Below are 21,375 nucleotides of genomic sequence, written 5' to 3'. Positions count from 1 at the left end.
GGAGCGGTGTTACATGGGAGCGCCAGGCTGCTCCCGTCACTACCCGCGCTGCTGCATTCTGGACCAGTTGGAGCCTCCGGGTGCTCCTCAAGGGGAGCCCCATGTAGAGAGCGTAGAGTAGTCAAGGCGAGAGGTGACGAGGGCATGAGTGATTGTGCACAGGGAATCCCGATCAAGAAAGGGCCGCAACTGGCGGATCAGGCGAACCTGACAAAAGGTCCCCCTGGTTACAGCCGTCAGATGTTCCTCCAAGGACAGCTGCCTATCCAGGAGGACTCCCAGATTGCGAGCCCTCTCTGTGGGGGCCAACGACTCGCCCCCAATAGTCAGTGATGGAGTCAACTGACTATATCGGGATGCCGGGAGCCACAGCCACTCAGTTTTGGAAGGGTTGAGCCTGAGCCTGTTCCTCCCCATCCAGATCCGCACAGCCTCCAGGCACTGGGACATCACTTCAAGGGCATCGTTGGGGTGGCCTGGGGTGGAGATGTACATCTGGGTGTCATCAGCGTACTGGTGGTATCTCACCCCAAAGCCACGGATGATCTCGCCCAGCGGCTTCACATAAATGTTGAACAGGAGTTTGCCTAGACTGCGTAGGAAGATGTTTTGAGAACTGATAGCTTGTATGGACAAACCAGGTTTAAAGTCAGAACTCAGTCCTTCTCCATTAGGGCAAAATAACAGTGAGTCCAAGTTCTGATAGGGCCCTGGCATGGCATGTATAAATATGAAAAGCAATGGAATAAGGAACCCATTTGAAATTAAACTGATACCTGGCACACTAACTAGAACCAACAAGAAGCTCATTTCTTTTATTCATAGGAAGATCACATGTATTCTTTTCAGGTAGTCACAGCACCAGTGGTGAAATCTGAACTGGTTTACTACTGGTTCGCTGGCCACGCATGCACGCCGTGTGCCAAACGCATGCTGCGTCTGTGCATGGGCAGTGCTGTGTGCGTGCATGTGCAGTGGGCACCAAATGCGAACTGTGCACATGCACACGCAGTGCGTGCCAAAAGGAGGTTTGGGAAGGTAAGTAGAACAGCGCGGGGTGTGTGTGTGATCAGCTGTGGCGTGTGATTGTGGGAACCTTTTTAAAAACTTTTTAAAAGCATTTTTTACTAGTGGCTCAGGTGAATAGGTAGTAAAAAATGCTTTAAAAAAGTAAAAAAAAAAAAAAAAGGTTCCCGTGATTGTGCGGCATAGCTGTGATCGTCTGAGCCTTTTTTTCACTTTTGTAAAGCATTTTTTACTACCTATTCGCCTGAACCGGTAGTAACAAAATGCCTAAAAAGTAAAAAAAACCCAGTTCCAATGATCAGCTGAGCAACGCGCGATTGTTGGAACTTTTTTTAAATATATTTTTTACTACCGGCTCAGCGAATCAGTAGCATTTTTTACTATTGGTTCCGGCGAATTGGCCCAAACCGGTAGCATTTCACCCCTGCACAGTACCACAAATTTTGAAAACCCCAACATTGTATGTTTTTCTATTCCTGTACATCTCCACCCCGGACCACCCCAATGATGCCCTTGAAGTGATGTCCCGGTGCCTGGAGGCTGTACGGATCTGGATGGGGAGAAACAGACTCAGGCTCAACCCATCCAAGACCGAGTGGCTATGGTTTCCGACATCCCGATATAGTCAGTTGGTGCCATCACTGACTATTGGGGGCGAGTCGTTGGCCCCCACGGAGAGGGTCCGCAACTTGGGTGTCCTCCTGGACTCACAGCTGTCTTTAGAAGGGCATCTGACGGCTGTGGCCGGGAGGGCATTTTATCAGGTTCGCCTGATTCGCCAGTTGCGTCCCTTTCTGGATCGGGACTTGTTAAATATGGTTACTCATGCCCTCGTCACTTCCTGCCTGGACTACTGCAATGCTCTCTACATGGGGCTCCCCTTGAGGAGCACCCGGAGGCTCCAGCTGGTCCAGAATGCGGCCGCATGGGTGGTTATGGGAGCGACATGGCACTCCCATGTGACCCCCCCTCCTGCGCGAGCTGCACTGGCTCCAAGTGGTCTTCCGGGTGCGCTTCAAGGTTTTGGTTACCACCTTTAGAGCACTCCATGGCCTAGGACCGGGGTACTTACGAGACCGCCTTCTGCCACCAGTAGCCTCTCACCGACAAGTACGCTCCCATAGAGAGGGGCTTCTTAGGGTGCCGTCGGCAAACAGTGTCGACTGGTGGCCCCCAGGGGGAGAGCCTTCTCTGTGGGAGCACCTGTCATCTGGAACGAGCTCCCCCTGGAGATACTGAGGATCACTGATCTGCGCGCTTTCCGCCGTGCCCTTAAAAGATTCCTATTCCAGCAGGCCGGCCTGGCCTAACCTCTTTTTAAAATTGTTTTTAAATTTTTTAAATTTTAAATCTGTCTTATAATTGGGGTTTTTAAATTTTGTTTTCTGGGCCAAATTATTTAATTGTATTTTAATGATTTTTTAACATTTGTATTATATATATTCTATCTTTTAGCTGTTCACCGCCCTGAGTCCTTCGGGAGTAGGGCAGTATATAAATTCAATCAATCAATCAATCAATCAATCAATCAATCAATCAATCAATCAATATTTTTAAAAACTGGTTTCTGTAGCCAATCAACATACATTATAAGTTGCGGGGGATCAAAACTGAAACAATTAATTTAATGTGTTTCAGAAGTACATTCCAATCTATGTTAGACAAATAAAATATAACTTATAGTATGTACATTATAACTCACTGTATGATGTTTTATTCCACTGAGCATGTTTGCCCCCCATTATTAGTTTAATGAAACAAAAAAGAGTTCTAGTAGCAAAAATCAATACATTTCTTGGAGCATTTTGTTTATTTGTTCATTTCACCTTCCCCCTGGTTTTCAGAAACAAACTGTTAGGAGCATGGAAATTCATCTTCCTAGATCATTATTTATTATTGCTGTGGCTTTAAACCTCAACAGATTTCACTGGCTGGGACCAAAATCTATCAAAGGCAAGGATTAAGGTGCTTGCTTTTGATTTTGCTTTTCTGAGTACAAAAAGAAAACTGTTGTGAGTGAAATGAAGGGGACATGTTTATATTGTTTAGTAACATATAACACTAGAAGATAGGATTAATTCAGAACAAATTCTGCAGTAAAAATTAAACCCACATAGCGAAATTAATTCCTGACTTCTGACTGTAGAAAAGAGATGAAAAAATTAGACATTTTATTAATTTGATAACATTTCTAAGGGATGCATAAAACATACCAATTTCAAATTTAAAAACAACAACAAAGAACTATTCTTATTCCTGGATGTTTGGTTTTTTTTCCTTTAAGAAGAAAACAGTATCTCCAAATTACCTCTGCAAGAAAACATTGCATATGTAAATAGTCTGGGGGATTATATGACACACACATTCATATTTGATTTGCGTTTAAGGATATCCGAAAACATGGACGCCATCAACAAGGGATATGAAAATTAATGACATAATGCACCCAAGAGAAACTGACCACAGTGGAAGTGAAATTATAAGCCTGTTGTGGTCCCGTAGTAACGGTGCTGCTTAGCAACCAAGTTGCTGGTCCCAACTGCAGTCACTAAGTAAGTATTACCTCTTTTTACGATAGATTGCACGAATGAAAGGAAATGCATGCTTTCCAGGATATCTTAATTTTGTAAATTAAATCTGAAGCTTATTTCCCTATATACATGAATCTAAGAACTCTCTGTTGTTTCCTTACTTCCCTCCCCTCAAAAAATTTCAGACAGAAATCTGGAATCATTCTTAGAAACACACTAGTTCTAGTTGGAATTAATTGCCAGTGATGTTATTGCAGAGGTAACAAAATCATTTTATAGAACAAGGTCATTTCTCCTAATTCTCCTAATCTTTGGCATACCATCTTCGATGTTTTTTACTTAATTTCTATCGTATCTTTTTACTCAAATCAAGCAGTTAAGGTGCTATGCATATAGAATTAATAACATAGCATTATTGGAATGCTTGGCATGAAAATTGTGTTTTGGTTCTCATCCACTGAATAGGAATGGGAAGAACGAACAGCACCTAGAAAGTGTCAGTATGATTCATGATTGATCTCGTGTTCCACCAATCTACTTAATCTTCATGCCACAGAAGTGCCTAATGATGATCCAGTTTGTACTACATTGTGTGCATTGCTGTACAATTAATTCTGAAGAAATATGTGAAATTAACCAGAAAAACAATTTCTTGTAATCATGATATGCTGGATCGCTGGTAGGAACGACCAAATATTTAAGCACTGCAATAGAAAGTATTATTATTTATTTATTTATTTTTGTGTGTGTCACATTTCTAAGTAGAAGAGAATCACACAAGACAGTAATCATTTGAACAAGGAAGGAAATATACTTACAATTTTGCGCTTGATCATAAAGAGAGGGATTTTTGCATGCAGAGGGGTTACAGATAATTCTTTGTGGATCGTCGATAAATACAATCTTCTTTTAATATTTCCTAAATCAGTTATCCTGCAAGAGAAAAAATTGTGAGATGATAGAAATTGATCTCCATCAATTCAAAAACCTTTCTCTCTGGGCAGCCACAAAAAACCATCATTCACATGTAAAAGCTTTATATCAAGGATAGCAAATGGAGAAGTTAAATATTATCCTTCTACAAGATAAGTAATGAGATTTCTCTTTCAAATTCATAGTCGCTTCAAGCTGAATACATAAAATCACTTTACATGTTAATTTTATTTCAACACTACACACTCTTCACTTGATTTCCATAGCATTTCAAACTTACGAAAGAATTCAATTTACATGAATTGAGAAACCACAAGCCTTCAATAATCATGCTTTTCCCCCCAGCTCCCTTCAGCTTGTGTGATCTTGGAAAATTCTATCACATCTCTAAAAAGGAATATCGTTGTGTTTTCATTTTCTAAAAATGCATCTGTAATATCATATGGGCTTTGTTTAAAAACATATGCAAAACATTAACATGTCAGTTTCCTCTTCTGATCGCCTACCTCCAAATATCAAACCCACATGCTTACTGCTATTTAAGCTATTTAAGCCACACTGACCAAGCCACACCATGCCCAAACAAGCCACGCCCACAAAACTGGTAGTAAAAAAAATCAGATTCCACCACTGGGTTACAGTCACAAACAGTTTGGTCTCCTATATGCTATTTCCCATTTCCAAAAATTTCATACTAGCCAAGTTTCTAATTTCATAACTGAAAAGTTTTGTTCTACCAGAATGTAAAGTTTTAGACCTATAGGTTTATTCAGTTCCCTTTTCCATCAGGCAGGCTAGCAATTCCTATTGCTTGCTTTTTCCCTTTCTGATAAACAATTTTAGACAAGTCCTCAAAATCAGAATATTTTCCATTATTTTGGATATACTTAGATGACTGCAAGGAATATAAAACCTTCCATTTTCCACCATTCAGTCAGATCTGAAGAAGCTTCTTGGATGAGAATGTCTTCAGGGAAAAACAAAGTTCAATTGCCTTTTGAAAAAGCACCTTTGGGACAGCCATGATCGTGGCTCATTCAACCATGACTGAAAATCTCCATAGACAATCCTTTAAATAGGAGTGGGAGCCAATGTAGCCAATGAAGACTAAACATTCTCAAGCGCAATGGAATGTTGAGGGGGGAGAAAAGCAAAATGAAGCAAGTCAATGGAATAATTAGAATTATTTTTATGAAAAAGAATGTACATCAAAAACATGCCAATGAATCAATTCTTTTAAGGGACGAGAATAAGAAACCACCACACATTATTCATTCACATTCTTTCACAAGTTAAAACAAGCCAGTGTGGTCCAGTAGTTAAGGCACCAGGCAGGAAAATGGAAAACTTGTGAATTCAAGTCCAACCTTAGCCATGGATGCTTTGGGCCAGTCACTCTCTCTCTCTTAGCCCAATTCACCTCATAGGGTTGTTGTGGGAAAAATAGTAGGAGGAAGGTGTGTTGGATAGGTTCACTGCCTTGAGTTATTTGTAAAAAAAATAATAAAGGTGGGATACAAATGAATGAACATTTATTTTCTGCTATGGTGCATACCTAGTGAGGTTCATAAAATACAGAAAACAAAAACAGAATGTAAACAGTTGAAGACCTATCTTACAATTAACATTTAAAAGCCCAGCAAAAGAGATACATTTTTACAGCAAATATAGATGGGCCTTTTCCAGAGCTTTCTTTTGATGCCCTCCTTATTTATTTATTTATTTATTTATTTAAATTTCTATACCGCCCTTCTCCAGAATAGGACTCAGGGCGGTGAACAGCCAGAATAAAAAACAATACATACAAAATTTAAAAACAATTTAAAATAATTAAATATTATTGGCCGTAAATTCAAATAACCCAATTTAAAATCAATTTAAAATTAACTCAAGCCAGCCCCGCTATCAGCTCTACTGGCAGGAAGATTTTATGGGAGTCCTTATTTGCACAAATTTTGGCCTTGTGGATCCACAAGGAAACTCTTGCTCATGTCCTCAGATGGTGTCCTTTTTTGAATGCCACAAGACGTTCTTTGATCTCCTCAATCATTTCCAAATATGAGTGCCAACACTAATCAATCGTATTACTTTTTAAGGGATGCTAACCCCACACTCATATATCAGGTGGCCAAAGATCTTCAAGTGCAAAACTTTCAGTTAGATATATTGTTTTATTATGCTATTGGTTTTTTTCTTTTCTCAATAATGAATTGTTGCATCGAACTATTTCTCATTTTTACTGTAAAGGCTGGTCAAAGACCGTAATAAAGAAATTTGATTTGATACAGATTAGTTAGCTGCTGAGACAAATGAGGAGCAAATGTAATTCTTGAGGGAATGCAGTCCATAATTTGTGAACAACATGAAAGAAAGCACTGCCCAATTTGCAAAAAAAGACAAGCATCTAACAAGGAGATATATGCTGATATTTATTTCAAGGATTTATATGGCGACCAGTTCATAACACTGCAATGCAATGCAATGCAATGCAATGCAATGCAATGCAATGCAATGCAATGCAATGCAATGCAATGCAATGCAATGCAATGCAATGCAATGCAATGCAATGCAATGCAATGCAATGCAATGCAATACAATACAATACAATACAACCATGTATAATAAACAGAGAATTACAATAAAACAAAAAAGCAACAAAAACCATAGCAACTATGCAAAATTGGGGCACATCAACATGTACTATACAGGTAGTCGTTGACTTACAAGCATTTGTTTAGTAACCATTTGAAGTTACAACCGCACTGAAAAAAAGCGACCTATGATCATTTTTCAGACTTACAACTATTGCAGCATCCCCATGGTCACAGGATCAAAATTCAAATGCTTGGCAACTGGTTCATATTTATGACAGTTGCAGTGTCCCGGGGTCATGTGATCACTTTTTGCAACCTTCTGACAAGTATACTTAATGGAGAAGCCAGATTCACTTAATAACCATGTTACTAACTTAAGAACTGCAGTGATTCACTTAAAAACTGACAAGGTCATAAACCCTAACAACTGTATTACTTAGCAACAGAATGTTGGCCTCAATTGTGCTTGTAAGTCAAGGACTACCTGTACTGGCAGGACAGCTTACCAAACATCCAGACCCCAATTTCTTATTCAGAAGACTACTTCTTGGTAAGACCATTGATCAATCCAGAAAGATACCAACATCAATGATATCAGAAGCTGCCTGGCAGGGTCTCACTTCACAGTTTTTGCACTAGGTCATTCATCAAGGCAATGAAAGCAGCTTCAATACCATATGCCAGCTGAAATCTCAAAGGGAATGTATTCACATAATCACACCATTGAGATGTACCTGAAGCTCCAAGGCTAGCAGGCTCATGCTAATTTTCCCTCCCAGGAATGAAATCTGATTTTACAGTTTTCCTGAATCTTCATCAAAGGTCTTACTACATGTAGGGAGGACTAGGGAGCCTCATTTCTTTTGCAATGAAACATGTTCATCCCCATTAACCTGGCAAACTTGATGTGTCCGCATCCTTTTATCTCCTTTATATGTTCTGAGAACTTCACTAACTTTTTTTTGCTGTCCTCATTGTCTTTATAAAACTTCTTTCCTTTCTTCCCATATCTATTTTAGACTCCTTTTTCCATGATCATTTCATTCCATGAAATCTTATGTATCACTGCTCTAAATGCTTGCTAAGTTGCAAGATTCATATATGATATATAAATTAGGAACACCAACATTATATAACCACATATCATTATCACGCTTATGCTTTTTAACTAAGTCTTTCCTACTGGTTAATATCAAGTCAATGACAGCTCAATGCCTTGAGATTTCTTCTACCCTTTGAAGAGAAGGTTGTCAGCAACACAAGAATTTCCGGAAGGAATTGGTTTGGCGAAGCTTGTTTCTCAATGGAAACTGACCGTAATTAATACCTCCAATCACTACTACTTTATGTTTCTTTGAAAGATCTGCAGTTTCCTTCTGGAAAGGCTGAATCTGTATAGGAATTTGGAGATAACTTTAATGAAGATATGTAAATGTCCTTAGGAACAGGAAAGTGTGAAAAATAAATGCAGAACCTTGCCTTGTCCTGTTTGGTATAAATAGGGGCAAAGGGAAACTCTGACAATTATTCTGTCATTACACCCTACAATAGGGGTGTCAAACTTGCGGCCTGCGGGCCAGATGCGTCATGTGCTGGTCACACCCACCGCCAGTTTAGCAAAGGGGGAAAAGTCACAATACGTCAGGTGATGACATGATGCCACTAGTTTGACACCCCTGCCCAATAACAATAGAGTAGCATTCCTGTGATGTTTGCAGAGTCTGTTTCCTGAACTGGCCTGCCTCTCAGGGCTAATACATTCATATCTTCTGCTTGGTTGGGTGGACAAAGGTAGACAACTGCATTATTCATTTTGCGAACTCCGTGTGGCATCAGGAAGATTATCCACCCAGTAAACGCTCAGCTCCATCCAGTTGCCCAAACTCTACCCCAAATTAAGAGATTACAGGGTAGTAATAAGGGAGTTATTTAAAACAGCTGCATTCTACAGTATCAGGTTCATTCACTTGGATTTCTGAGCAGGTATAGGCATTTCTGACATAGAATGCAATATCTGTTTCCCTTCTATTGCTTAATTTATTCCTTGTGAATAAATTATATCCTTCAATTGCTTTATTTTAATCAAGGGAGACATGTGACCAGATTTATTAAATCATATTTGTCTCTCTGAACTTGGAGTTCATGTTAATCTTCTCGTGCTCTGAACATTAGTATATATAATGAAGACAATGCCAAAACTTCCCATTTTTTCAAAGCTTGGCTAAGTAGGCCCATTTTACCAACAAACCCACATGTTTCACCTAGATATATTTTATCAGTCTTTGTGATGCACAGGCCACACCGAACAAGCATTGGATCATCACTGGCTCCAGATGATTACTTAAACTATGACCCCCCCCCAAAAAAAACGAATTTCTTCTATCAATTCCATTTACAATGTTTTTCCTTTTCTGGTTTTCTTCCAGGGAGTAGAATGGAAGGATGGAGGGATGGATAAAAACACCTGAGTCTAAGATGCTCTACTACATAAATCTTCAAATCCCATGATGGCACAGTTGCAGCTATTGGTGGTTTTGTTTTGTTTTTTGCAATGCCATTTATTTCTACAGTGACACTTAAAAGTTTGTGAACCCTTTTGAATGTTCAATATTTTTGCACTCACAAAAGGAAACTTTTGTAGAGAAGAGATCACATTTTATGTCACATTTATGCAGAAATATTGAACATCCAAACAAGTTCAAAATTTTTTAAGCATCGTTGTATATGGGTTAAAAGTAAGAGGTAAATTTTAGTAGACTTGTTACCAACTTAAAAGTTTTGTCAAACTTCTAGACCTCACTCCTGGCAAACTCTAAATTTCATAAGCCAGTCGGTTTGATCGGAACACATTTATTTGCTTCTTTCTGAATCACAACTTCTTATTTTTTTTCTAGCCAGACACTGCTGGAAAGATTTTGTCCTATAGATGTCGACTATTCTGTCTCCCATCCCATAGTGCTGTCAGTCTTCCAAGATAGACCAAACTAGAAAACCAAAATCATGATTACTAATACTACTTTTATTATAAGCTTACCGTAACAGAATCTTTTAAATCTGAATGAACCTCCCCACTTCCTTCACCTTTATCAGAAGTAGGAATGGTCTCATCTGAGATGTTTACTTGGGTTACATTTCTGTATGTTTCTTTTATCTGTTGTCTTGGCTGTGTTGCTTCCTCTGTTTTTCAATATTACTCCTACTGTCCCTTACAACTGTCCCTTTGTTTTCTTTCCCTTAAGATTGTACCATTTTTTACAAGGGCATGAAAACTGTTTTTGTGTACCAGGGGTGCAAAATATCTTCCACAACTCTTGATTCAAGTATTTATTCACTGGCTTTCTCCTCCTTCTGAAGAGCTAGTACTTCTAGCAATTTGTTGTACGGTATCCTATTTTCCTTTGTTTTCATTAGTGGAGGTGAAGTTTTTTTTGAATATCCAATACTTGTATTTGTCAGGGTTCCAAGTAAAACACCCATAATGAACAAAACTCTGAGGCAAGTAGATTCCTCAAAGAGTAGTTTTAGTGGATATATCATATTGGCACAAGCTGGTTCCCACAGTTTTCACCTAATTAAAAGTTTTTCCCCCTTTCCCAAACTATCAGTCACATGGTCCAATCAAGGTGTCGTCTGGTTGCCTGATAACTTCACTCCTCCTCTCTCTGACCACTTGTGGGAATGTCCTTGGTTCCCAGGAGAAAGCATTTTGTTTTGGCTACAAAACCCCAGCTATCTCTATTCCCCACTTCCCTATCTCTCAGTTCCAGTGTGGCAACACTGAAGCCTCAAAATGGCCTTGGTCAGGTCAGCTTCAGGGTTGACAATATTCTTTTTTTGAAGGACCACTACAATTATGGTTTCTGCAAAGACATGATAAATTGTTTTCAGACAGGATTACACACATGCCACAAAATGGTGAATCATAACTGCAGGTTCCTGGTCATCTTTTCTTTTTTTTTCTTAAGGATATGAATAATGTCCTTTTTGAGTGCCAGTGGTACAAAATCTTCAACATCTCTTGTTTCAAGTATTGAAGTTTTGGATTTCATTAGAAACTTTTTGAGCTTATTCAACATCTTGAGATCAGCTGAAGACTTTTGATTTTTTCCCCTTTTTCCACAAGACCTCAGGTTACCAAATATACATTTTTACTTAAACTAGAAATTTATTGGGATCTCCCCCTTCCAATTCCCCTTTAAAATGCTAACAGCTGTCCTGTCCTATTAACTCACTCAAGCTTATTCTATAAAATAGCACTCTTCTCTTTGATCATTCTTCTCTTTCCGTTCTGTTTTTACTTTCTGTCCTCTCAAAATACTAGAATTACTATAAAAGTTTGGATTTCATTAGAAACTTTGGGAGCATATTTAACATTCTGAGATCGTATAGTACCATAGACACTTAAAGGCCTATTCATAAAATGCTATCTCTGTGGACTAGGCTAGTCACAAAATAACAATATTCCCTGCCATCTTTTCTGGCCCACAAGATAGTGACTATCAGTGTTAGCTTCTATTTACTTTTACTTTCCTGACAGCAGGCAAATTTTGAAACAATGCTCCAGAATTAAATTGTATATATTTTTATTTTCTCAAATAAATGTTAAATAAAATCCAAGATTATGTTTGGAAGAAAAGCACATTATTATCATTTATTGCATTTTGTTTAAAATTAAAATGTTGTAAAAACTTAACACTGAAATTAGCCAAGAAACCTGAAATATTTCCAGGATTACATCAGTAATCCTTTAAGGTTCCATAAGAGCTAACAGTTCCATATTCAATCTGGGAGAAAAAACAAATATATTTTGAGTCTTCTAAAGTTCTCTTTTGAACAGATTATCCTAATGCCAGTTACCCCAAGTTTAAACTATTTTGTACATTCAGTTTTATGAAAAGATTATCTGTTTAGCCAAGCTTTAGAAAACTGTGCCAGATGATACAGAACCAAATATGTAATCCGCAAAACAGCTTTTAATTTGTCCAATATGGATAAAGCCCTGTAATGAATATAAATGTGCACAATGTTTAACTAATGAACCTTTTCCAGGAGCAGCTTATTTATGACTAAGATTTAACTATTTATGTTTCTAATTAATTTTGTTGGCTTGTCTTTCTTAATTTATTGGCAGGTGTCCATTCCATTTTGCTCTTGTGTTTATAAGGTGACCTGTTGCAGATGAACAATCTGTTCATTGACTATAACACTGGCATAAAGTTTCACTGAATGTCATACTTACTCATGCAAGTAAACTAATACACTTTTATAAATGTATTCAAAAATATACTTAGAATACTGACATATATTAGACATATTGAAAGTTTAATCTGGCAGTAGATGTTTTATCTATATAGGTAGTCCTCGATTTACGACCACAATTGAGCCTAAAATTTCCATTGGTAAGCAAGGCATTGTTGAGTTTTTCCCCATTTTATGATCCTTTTTGCCACAGATGTTAAACAAATCACTGTAGTTGTTAAGTGAATCATGAGGTCATTAAGCGATTGTGCTTCCCCCATTGACTTTGCTTGTCGGAAGTCTGCTGGGAAGATTACAAATGATGATCGCATAACCCCGGGACAGTGAAACTGTCACAAATACATGCCATTTGCCAAGTGCCCAAATTTTGATAACGTGACCATGGGGATGCTGCAATGGTCATAAATGTGAAAACTGAACATATGTCACTTTTTTCATTACTGTTGTAACTTCAAATGATCACTAAATTAATGGCTGTAAGCCTCATGTTTTTGTCATACCTTGGTAGCGAAGCAAAATGTGATCCTCAAAATCTCATATAAAATAAATCTGTAGGTCTTTTAAGTGCCACAAAATTCTGAGGATTTCAGACAAGGCTTGCAGCTAAAAGGCAGGGAGGGCACTGGCGTATCTCTTTGCCCCAAAGAGACAAGACATTACTTTCTTGTCTTGGAAAAACTTTACCTTCTGTTTCTTTTACCCTCCATGGTCTAATTATAACTTCTTCCTAGTCCACTGAAACTATTGCAAGCCAAAACAGGCAATGCTTCAGTTTGCCTCCTGCTTCGTTTAAACCAGGAATCAAGTGGCTTAGTTAGGCTAGGGAAAAAAAATATCACTCCAGACAGGCAGTCCACACTCTTGCTCATTACCACTTAGTCAAAAGAAGTTTATAAAGAGCAGCTACAGCCTGCAGGCAGGATGTGAGAATTGCTTGGCTGGAAAATTTGTGTGGTGGTGATAGTGGAGGATGGGGAGAAATAAATGAGTGAAAGGATCGGACAGAATATTCTTTCACTGTTCACTGGAAACAGGTAGTCTCCGACTTACAATGGCACTGAAAAAAGTGACATGACCATTTTTCACACTTAACAACTGTTGCAGCATCCCCCACGGTCACATGATCAAAATTCAGATGCTTGGCAACTGGTTCCTATTTATGATGGTTGCAGTGTCCCGGGGTCATGTGATCGCTTTTTGAGACCTTCTGACAAGCAAAGTCAATTGGAAACCAGATTCATTTAACAGTTGTGTTGCTAACTTAACAATTTGATTCACTTATCAAGTGTGAAAAGAAAAGTCATAAAATGGGGCAAAACTCACTTAACAAATGTCTCGCTAACCAACAGAAATTTTGGGCTTAATTGTAGTCAAGGACTACCCATATTTTTTCTGTGTGTTTCAACGGCAACTGTCCCACTGTTCTCCTGATTTCTGGGCTCTTCCTGAAGTTTTCTTTAGGCAGGAGTCTCAGGCAGGGATGTTCTTACTGATTCTGGGGCTGTGAACAAGTAAAATCTTCAAACTGGAGAGGATGGATGGACAAATGATAAAAGGACTGAAAGGCCAGGTCTCTGAAAAGTTCTGTAGCTTGTGGCTTTAGAGGGAAGGTGTGGAAAAGCATTTCACGTAGCTTGGAAATAACATTTAGAAATAAAGGAAGAACAGCGTCCACCTACATCTCCCTAGTAGTACCTGCTTATAACTATTTGTTGGTTTTGGTTGTATATTGCCAACAAGCATTCATACTTCATAGTGAACAAAGAACCAGTGAGCTCGTCCTTTCACTCATTTACTTCCCTCTTCAGCCATCAAGACTATACAAACACACACCCATATTGAGTAAACAAATGAGCAGATAAAACAGCCACCATAAACATAAATTAATAAGTGATTAAGTTGCTAAGTTAAAATCAATTAAAAAGCAGAAAAATAAGAGATTAATTGCATGATGGTATAGAGCAGCAGTCCCTAACTTTTCCAGTTTGGTGGATCGGCGAAGGGGGGGGGGTGAGAAAAAGGGAACGATTTTGCATGTCACATATGCATGCACTGTTTTCACAAATGCAGCTTTGCGCGCACTCGCCTACCACTTCTGCAGCCCTGTTCTGAACGGGCTGTGAACCAGCACTGGCCCGCAGACTGGGGGGTTGGGGACCCCTGATATAGAGAAAAGAATAGAAACAGTATCAACAAATCATGCCTTCTCACTCAGCAAATGTTTTCTGGGAAATTTCAGTTTTCTGCAGCTTCTTAAGAGATCTACTTAAGGTGGCAAAACTCATCTCTGAGGGAAGCTATCCCAAAGAGCGGACACCACTACCCAAAAGCAGTGCTGCCAAATCTTACTCTTCTTCACCCCTCCGCAGTAGTTACTACCAGAAGCATCTTTCAAAAGAAGTAGATTGAATGGGTCCTTTCTGATTGGACTATGAGTTAACTAGAATGCCAACCGTTAGTCATCCAGACCTCTGCCCCTCCATCTACACTGGGCATGAATTGTCACTGGTTGATTTGGGACAGTTATTCCTCTGGCAGCTGTGTAGAACATCTCAAAAGTCAATTAAAACATTTTGCAGTTTAATATTCAGTAGCTTCTTTGATTTTCAAAAACAAACACATACTTAATTGAGTGTAGAAGTTGAATTTTCTATTTGTTTGACATGAAAACTTCTAGAAACTGAATGGGCTTGGGTCATGGGCTATTTTTCTAAGCATGTAATTACAATTTTCACCCTTTCCAAACAGCAATTGCTTTGTATAATTACATATCCAAATTGAGTTCACACATTTACAAAAATCATTCGCTGTGATTATTTTTCCAAGCCCTCTTTTTGCAAATTTTCATGTTCTAACCTGACATACTAACATCCTGACAAACCATCTTGATTGCAGCTTTGTTTTCACAACAGTTTGGTACTAAAATGACAGAGTCGAGAACAGTAAAAAGCAAATGGCACCAATGAGTTTCTAATAATTTCGAAGTTACTCTCAGTAATGGTTTGTTACAGCCTTACTTTGTGAACATTTTTTGCCAGTTAATAAGGATAAGGAAAGGCAGCATATTTGCTAAAGTTAGTATTTCCATTTAAAAACATAAGAGCCTTTCTGCTGGATCAGGCCAACAAGCCTTGATAGTACAGTGGTTTAGTGCACCCTGTTATTAACACAGTTGCCTGCAATTTCTGCTGGTTCGAATCTCTCCAAGGCTCAAGGTTGACTCAGCCTTCCATCATTTCTAAGGTAGGTGAAATGAGGACCCACTTTTGTGGGGGCAATAAGCTGACTTTGTATAAAATATACAAAAGAATGAAGGCTATTGCTTAACGCATTGTAAACCGCCCTGAATCTCCGGAGAAGGGCGGCATATAAATCAAATAAAAAAAAAATACTTCTAATCTAGCATTTCTGCCACTTGGTACCCCAAAATCACCAGGGTGCTGATGGTCCTTGGGTAACTATCCAGACGCCACCTCCAACTCAAGATGCAATAAACAGTAATTAAATTAGTAGATTGACTAAACTGCCATTAATATGTCCAGTCCATTTTTGAAAGTATTTAAATTGGGGGCTCCTGTCACACCAGATGCAGCAAATTCCGCGGCAATAATAAAATAAGCATTTCTTTCTAACAATATTTGTTTGTTAAATTTATTTGCCATCTATCTTGCCGTGGGGCTACTCTGGGCAGCTTACAACAATAAAAGCAGAGAAGTGAAAAGAACTGTAAACATAACAGTACCAAAGTAATGGAACAATAGAATAAACAATGAAAAAAACCACAGGGATAATACAGCATTATGAGAATAAAAGATGGGTGGGTAGGGAAGCAAGGAGTGAGGGGGGATTTGCTATCAGTCTAGTAGTAACCACTTCGATTTATCAACTTAGTTTTAATGGATGATCTTGAATTTCAATACCACGAAGAACAAAATGTTCTTTGTGGCCACATTTTTTAATAATATGTGTATATATCTCTACTGTATCTCTTATCTTCTACTCTAGTTACAAAAAGCTGTAGTTTTTCCTCCCTGGGAAGCTGCTTTAATTGGTTTTGTCTCTTTTCTACCACATCCATCAAGCGTGCATGCAAAACCATGCATCTACTCTAGGTGTGGTTTTCACATTGATTTGATATAAAGTTGTTACTATATAGGGTTTTTTTTCGAATACCCTTCCTAATTGTTCATAACAAGGCATTATGGCACAGCATAACAAGGCATAACAAGGCACCACACTGCGTGGTAGCGCAGTTGTTAGAATGCAGTACTGCAGGCTACTTCTGCTGACTGCCGGCTGCCAGCAATTTGGCAGTTCGATCCTAACCGTCTCAAGGTTGACTCAGCCTTCCATCCTTTCAAGGTTGGTAAAATGAGGACCCAGATTGTTGGGGGCAATATGCTAACTCTGCAAACCGCTTAGAGAGGGCTTAAGTCTAAGTGCTATTGCTATTTGCCTTTAAAAGAAAAACAAAAACCAGAAGCTGGTTATCATGTGGGCATTTTCATGGAGCTATCCACCATGAAAGATCATTTTCTAGGGTGTCTACAAGGTTACATTTTACAATATTTACAATATGAATTCACTGCATAGGTTTTCATAATTAGCATCATCACAGTTTGTTACAGATGCTACTCTCCCTTTACCCATCAGTTACTGCCAGTTCAATTCCCCAAAATATATGTGTAAATGTTGGATTTATATATTGATTTGGTATCAATATGCATAATATTACATTTTCTTACACTTATGAAGCTACATTTGACATTTAGGAACACATTCACTAAGTTAAAAAAGATTTTTTGGGGAGTTCTTCACAAATTCTTCATCTTATTGATCTTAACAGTTTGGCATTATAGCAAACGTGGTCACTACACTGCTCATCCTGAACTTTGGACTCTTCCGGCATTGATCCTGGGGACCTTTATTTTGAGTTGGAAACTCTCCACTTATTCCTACTCTTTACTTTCTACATTTTATTCTTCAGGAAGTTACTAATCCATAACCCCATCTGTTGCTTTATTTCATGGCTGCTAAGTTTGTTTGAGAGACCTTTTGTGAAGAATTCTGTCAGTTTTCTTTGAAAACTCAGGAATATGATATCTATCAAAGCACTCATCTACCCATCTATTGACACAAAGAAATCTAGGTCAGTGAGACACAAGACTTTCCCTTGTAGAAGCCAATTTGTGGAAGCCAAACATTAATACTTTCTGCCTCACTTTGATATTAAGGTTACGTGACAAGGACACTGTCATTCCCATCTCAGGAAAAGTGTAGCACACCCTGACAGTGCTAAAAGGAAGAAGTAAAATAGCTTCAAAACTCAGCCCTACTTATTAGTGGAGGAGTATATAGAAACCGCTGCAGAGATGTATCTAAAAAGCTCTCCATGAACTAATTAGGAGATTATCATTTACAAGCACTTGGCAAAACCGCAGAAAGGAATAACCAAAATGGTGATAGAAATTGAACAACTCCCTGTGAAGAAATATGACTCTATCTGTGGCTTTGTAACTTGGAAAAAAGGTGAGTAAAATGGAGCATGACAGAGAAAATAAGGCCGTTTTAAGATGGAGCCAGCCTGCTCCATTTACACAAAAATTGCTGGTTGCCTAAATAATGTCAATAATAGGTAGCCCAACAGTTATCTCCCACCTGTTTCTCCACTCCTGGTCATGTCCAAGAGGTTTACTCTCAGGGAATTTAGTTTGGTTGTATTTCTGCTCCTTCTATCTTAGGGCTCATTTAGTTTGATTACCCATAATTTTCAAGTATTTGTTTTGGGTAAATAGGGAAGGGAAAAGAGAAGCAAACAGCTAGTAGGTTATTTTGCTTTGTTTCTTATGAACAGAAATGTGGGACAGATTATTTAGTAGTACCTTTATTGGTTTCTGATGAGTACATGAATAGTATTTTAGTTAGTAAGTTATTTTGTTTCTAATGAGTGAATGATATTGATTTGTGGTTGTTGTTAAACATGTGAAATGGGAACGGGATCTGCAAATGGACAGCAAGCAAGGTCCTCGATTGGCAGCCATCAGCTCAAGGTTCTTGACCACAAAAGGGTGGAATACTGGAATATGACGATCAGTAACATAATTAAAGAGACTGACAATGCAGTACTGATTGCAAATATGGAAAAAGTTAAAAGGAGACCCTGCGGATTTTACTCCACTAGTCATTACCAACTATAGGGGGCAGTGTTCATCTCCATTTTAAGGCCATTGAGCCAGTGCTGTCCGAAGCATGATGTCACGGAGTGCTGTTACCTTCCCACTGAAGTGGTACCTATTTATCTACTTGCATTTGCATGCTTTCGAAATGCTAGGTTGACAGGAGCTAGGTAGAGGATGGAGCTCACCCCATTGTGGGTCTCGAACCTGAGCTGCCAGTTTTCTAGCCGACAAGCCCAGCAACTTAACCACTGAGCCACCACACTGCTAGATTGCAGATATGAATTACACTAAAACAGCATAAACTGTTTAATGATATTAACTGGCCATATGATGCTGAATGATCTATCTATCTATCTATCTATCTATCTATCTATCTATCTATCTATCTATCTATCTATCTATCTATCACATTTCCACACTGCCCTTCTCACGTACTTCTGGGCAATTTTCAATGATGGGAGGTTTCAAACAAATAAAAGGAATCCACAAGGGTGTTTTCTATCTTGGTAAGATTTGCCACCCCAATTATGGGTTGATACTCACAAATTTGAGGAAGTCTTTACAACATTAAACAATTAATGGAGAGTAAAGGTATTAGTGGCTACAAGTAGTGGCCGTATCACTTCTAGTACTATAAGTAACTTGCTTCTGAATAATAGTTGGTAGTCCATGTATAGAAAAATGCTACTGCTCTCTTCACTTCTTATGCCTGTATGTGTCACTATTTTACTATGAAAAAAGCTTCAAGATTTCTATAATACATTAGAAATAAATGGCTAACTCCTAAATTGAAACATACTGTGTTTAAAATGTTTCTTATTTCAGTCCACCTGCCATAAATAATCTATTGTTTGTGCAAAAGTACATAACCCGAAGACTCAGGACTGCATACAGTATGTCCTCTGAAAGCTTTAGATGCAGCCCCCAGAGATTTTTAAAAGTTATTATACTTTTATTTTTCACCACACAGAGAACAAATGTTTAATATTTAATATTTGACTGATGAATAATCATTATTAACTATATTTAACATTAATCAAATCAAAATAAATTATAGTAGCTCTTACCGTAAAAAGTTTAACTTTCTCCAGGCCTCACTAATTTTAAGAATTTAACCTTTCAAGGACCAGGTACAGTCCTAGACAAACACACACACACACACACACACACACACAAATATCCCATAAAGCCTGCCATATATGAAAGTTTTATCTTAATATGAACATTTTGTTCTCCAAAATATTCCTTACTACCAGGTAAGTATGATCAACTCAAAAACTAGTTAAAAGCCAATACAGGTAGTTCTTGTTCAGTGGCCACAATTGGGACTGGCAAATTGGACTTAAGTGAAGCGGTTGTTAATTGAAACCATGACTGTCTTTACGATCTTACTTTAGCTTTCCTTTATTTTACCCACCTGCAAAGGTCATAAATTTGGACACTAGCCACAAATATATATTTTCATCACCATTAACTGAATGGTCACTGTCTGAGGCAGTCGCTAAACAAGGACTACCCAAAAGTGCTTTTGCAAGAGGCAACTGGACTTTCTTGATTTTCTTTGAAGAGGTTTCGCTTCTCATCCAAGTCAGACCTGAAGAATTCGCTTCTTGGATGAGAAGTGAAACGTCTTCAAAGAAAAACAAGAAAGTCCAGTTGCCTCTTGAAAAAACACCTTTGGGACACTGCAAATCAACCTTGACCTGGATGTCTGAGAATCTCCATAAACATTAAACAAGGCCTACCTGCACAGCACAGTGGGAAAAAGAGAGCACTAATCTAGAACCTAGAAAGTCATTATGGGTCCTGGTGAATGGGCACCTCTTTTATATATCTTTCTATTCAAACATTATTTTGGGGAGAAGACATCATGGAGATTATTTAAGAGAGAAAAAAAAAGGAAACAAAAAAAAAAAATGGAACACTAAATAGGCCAAGGCAGAAAAAGTGAAAGGAGCATGAATTAAGTATATGTAGTAAACAGCAAAGTATGTTGGTTGATTTTTTAAAAATATAAATTTCTTTCCCTTTCTTACTCAAAAGCAGCTTGGAAACAATTTTTGTTCAATGAGAAGAAGGATAAATATGTAAATTTTTTTGTATTTTTAATCTTTTTGTTTGCTTGCTTTGAAAGTTATTATCTTTACTTTTTCTTTTCAAAAACATATCTTCATCATTACCAATAAATCTTTAATGTGACAAATAGTAGAAATGAATATTGTACTTTTCAATACTATTTTAAGCCAAATAATGTAGTTCTCTTTGAGAGGTTATTAAAAAAGTTTTTTTAGATAATACTTAAGTAACCTTTCTTTACCTACTCCATCAGTTAGCATGAATGTTCTACATGTTTTTCTTACAATCAGGAAAAAGATTAATTTTACATTGTGGCAGTTCATAATTTAAGATCCATATGAGCAAGATTTAATAGGATTTTTAGGATCTGACTTTACACTTAACAAAACATTAAGTAATTCAAACATAATAGCAGTGCTATGCCTAACACTACGTTGTCTATCCCCTAACAATTTATTTAAAATGAGATGTTTTACAGTTATTTAAAAGTTTTCAGACATATCTGGCCAGCTTGATAAAAAGATACTCAAGGCCTGACAGCTGGCTGTTCATTTGGAGATTAACAATTTAAACTAATGGTGGAACATTTTAAATAGGAACTCATTTGTCATCAATGAAAATATTTTTGCCACAGTAAAATGCTTCTAATGGATATGAGTGTGTGTAATGTAATATGATCCAGCAGACAAAGCAATCCTTTCTTACAACAATTTCATTTTACAATGAAGGAAATATGAAGAAAATATTATAAATAATAATAAAATAGTTATATATACT

The 21,375-nt window shown here is 37.9% G+C and overlaps 1 protein-coding gene across 3 annotated transcripts in view; it reads right to left on the bottom strand.

Moving 5' to 3' along the window:
* The window catches only part of CFAP20DC (CFAP20 domain containing), a 156,700-nt gene that overhangs the window by 97,084 nt on the left and 38,241 nt on the right, over positions 1–21,375 (bottom strand). For all 3 annotated transcript variants that reach the window (XM_034408787.3, XM_087887997.1, XM_034408789.2), the window contains exon 6: positions 4,376–4,490. In XM_034408787.3, the coding sequence (XP_034264678.1) occupies positions 4,376–4,490 (115 nt within the window). The remainder of the gene's footprint in view (positions 1–4,375; positions 4,491–21,375) is intronic.

The sequence above is a fragment of the Pantherophis guttatus genome, chromosome 2 (assembly GCF_059756535.1).
Source record: "Pantherophis guttatus breed Tessera chromosome 2, ASM5975653v1, whole genome shotgun sequence".
Classification (NCBI taxonomy): domain Eukaryota; kingdom Metazoa; phylum Chordata; class Lepidosauria; order Squamata; family Colubridae; genus Pantherophis; species Pantherophis guttatus.
The sequence above is the reverse complement of the archived record's forward strand: the minus strand, read 5'-3'. Positions and strand labels throughout refer to the sequence as shown.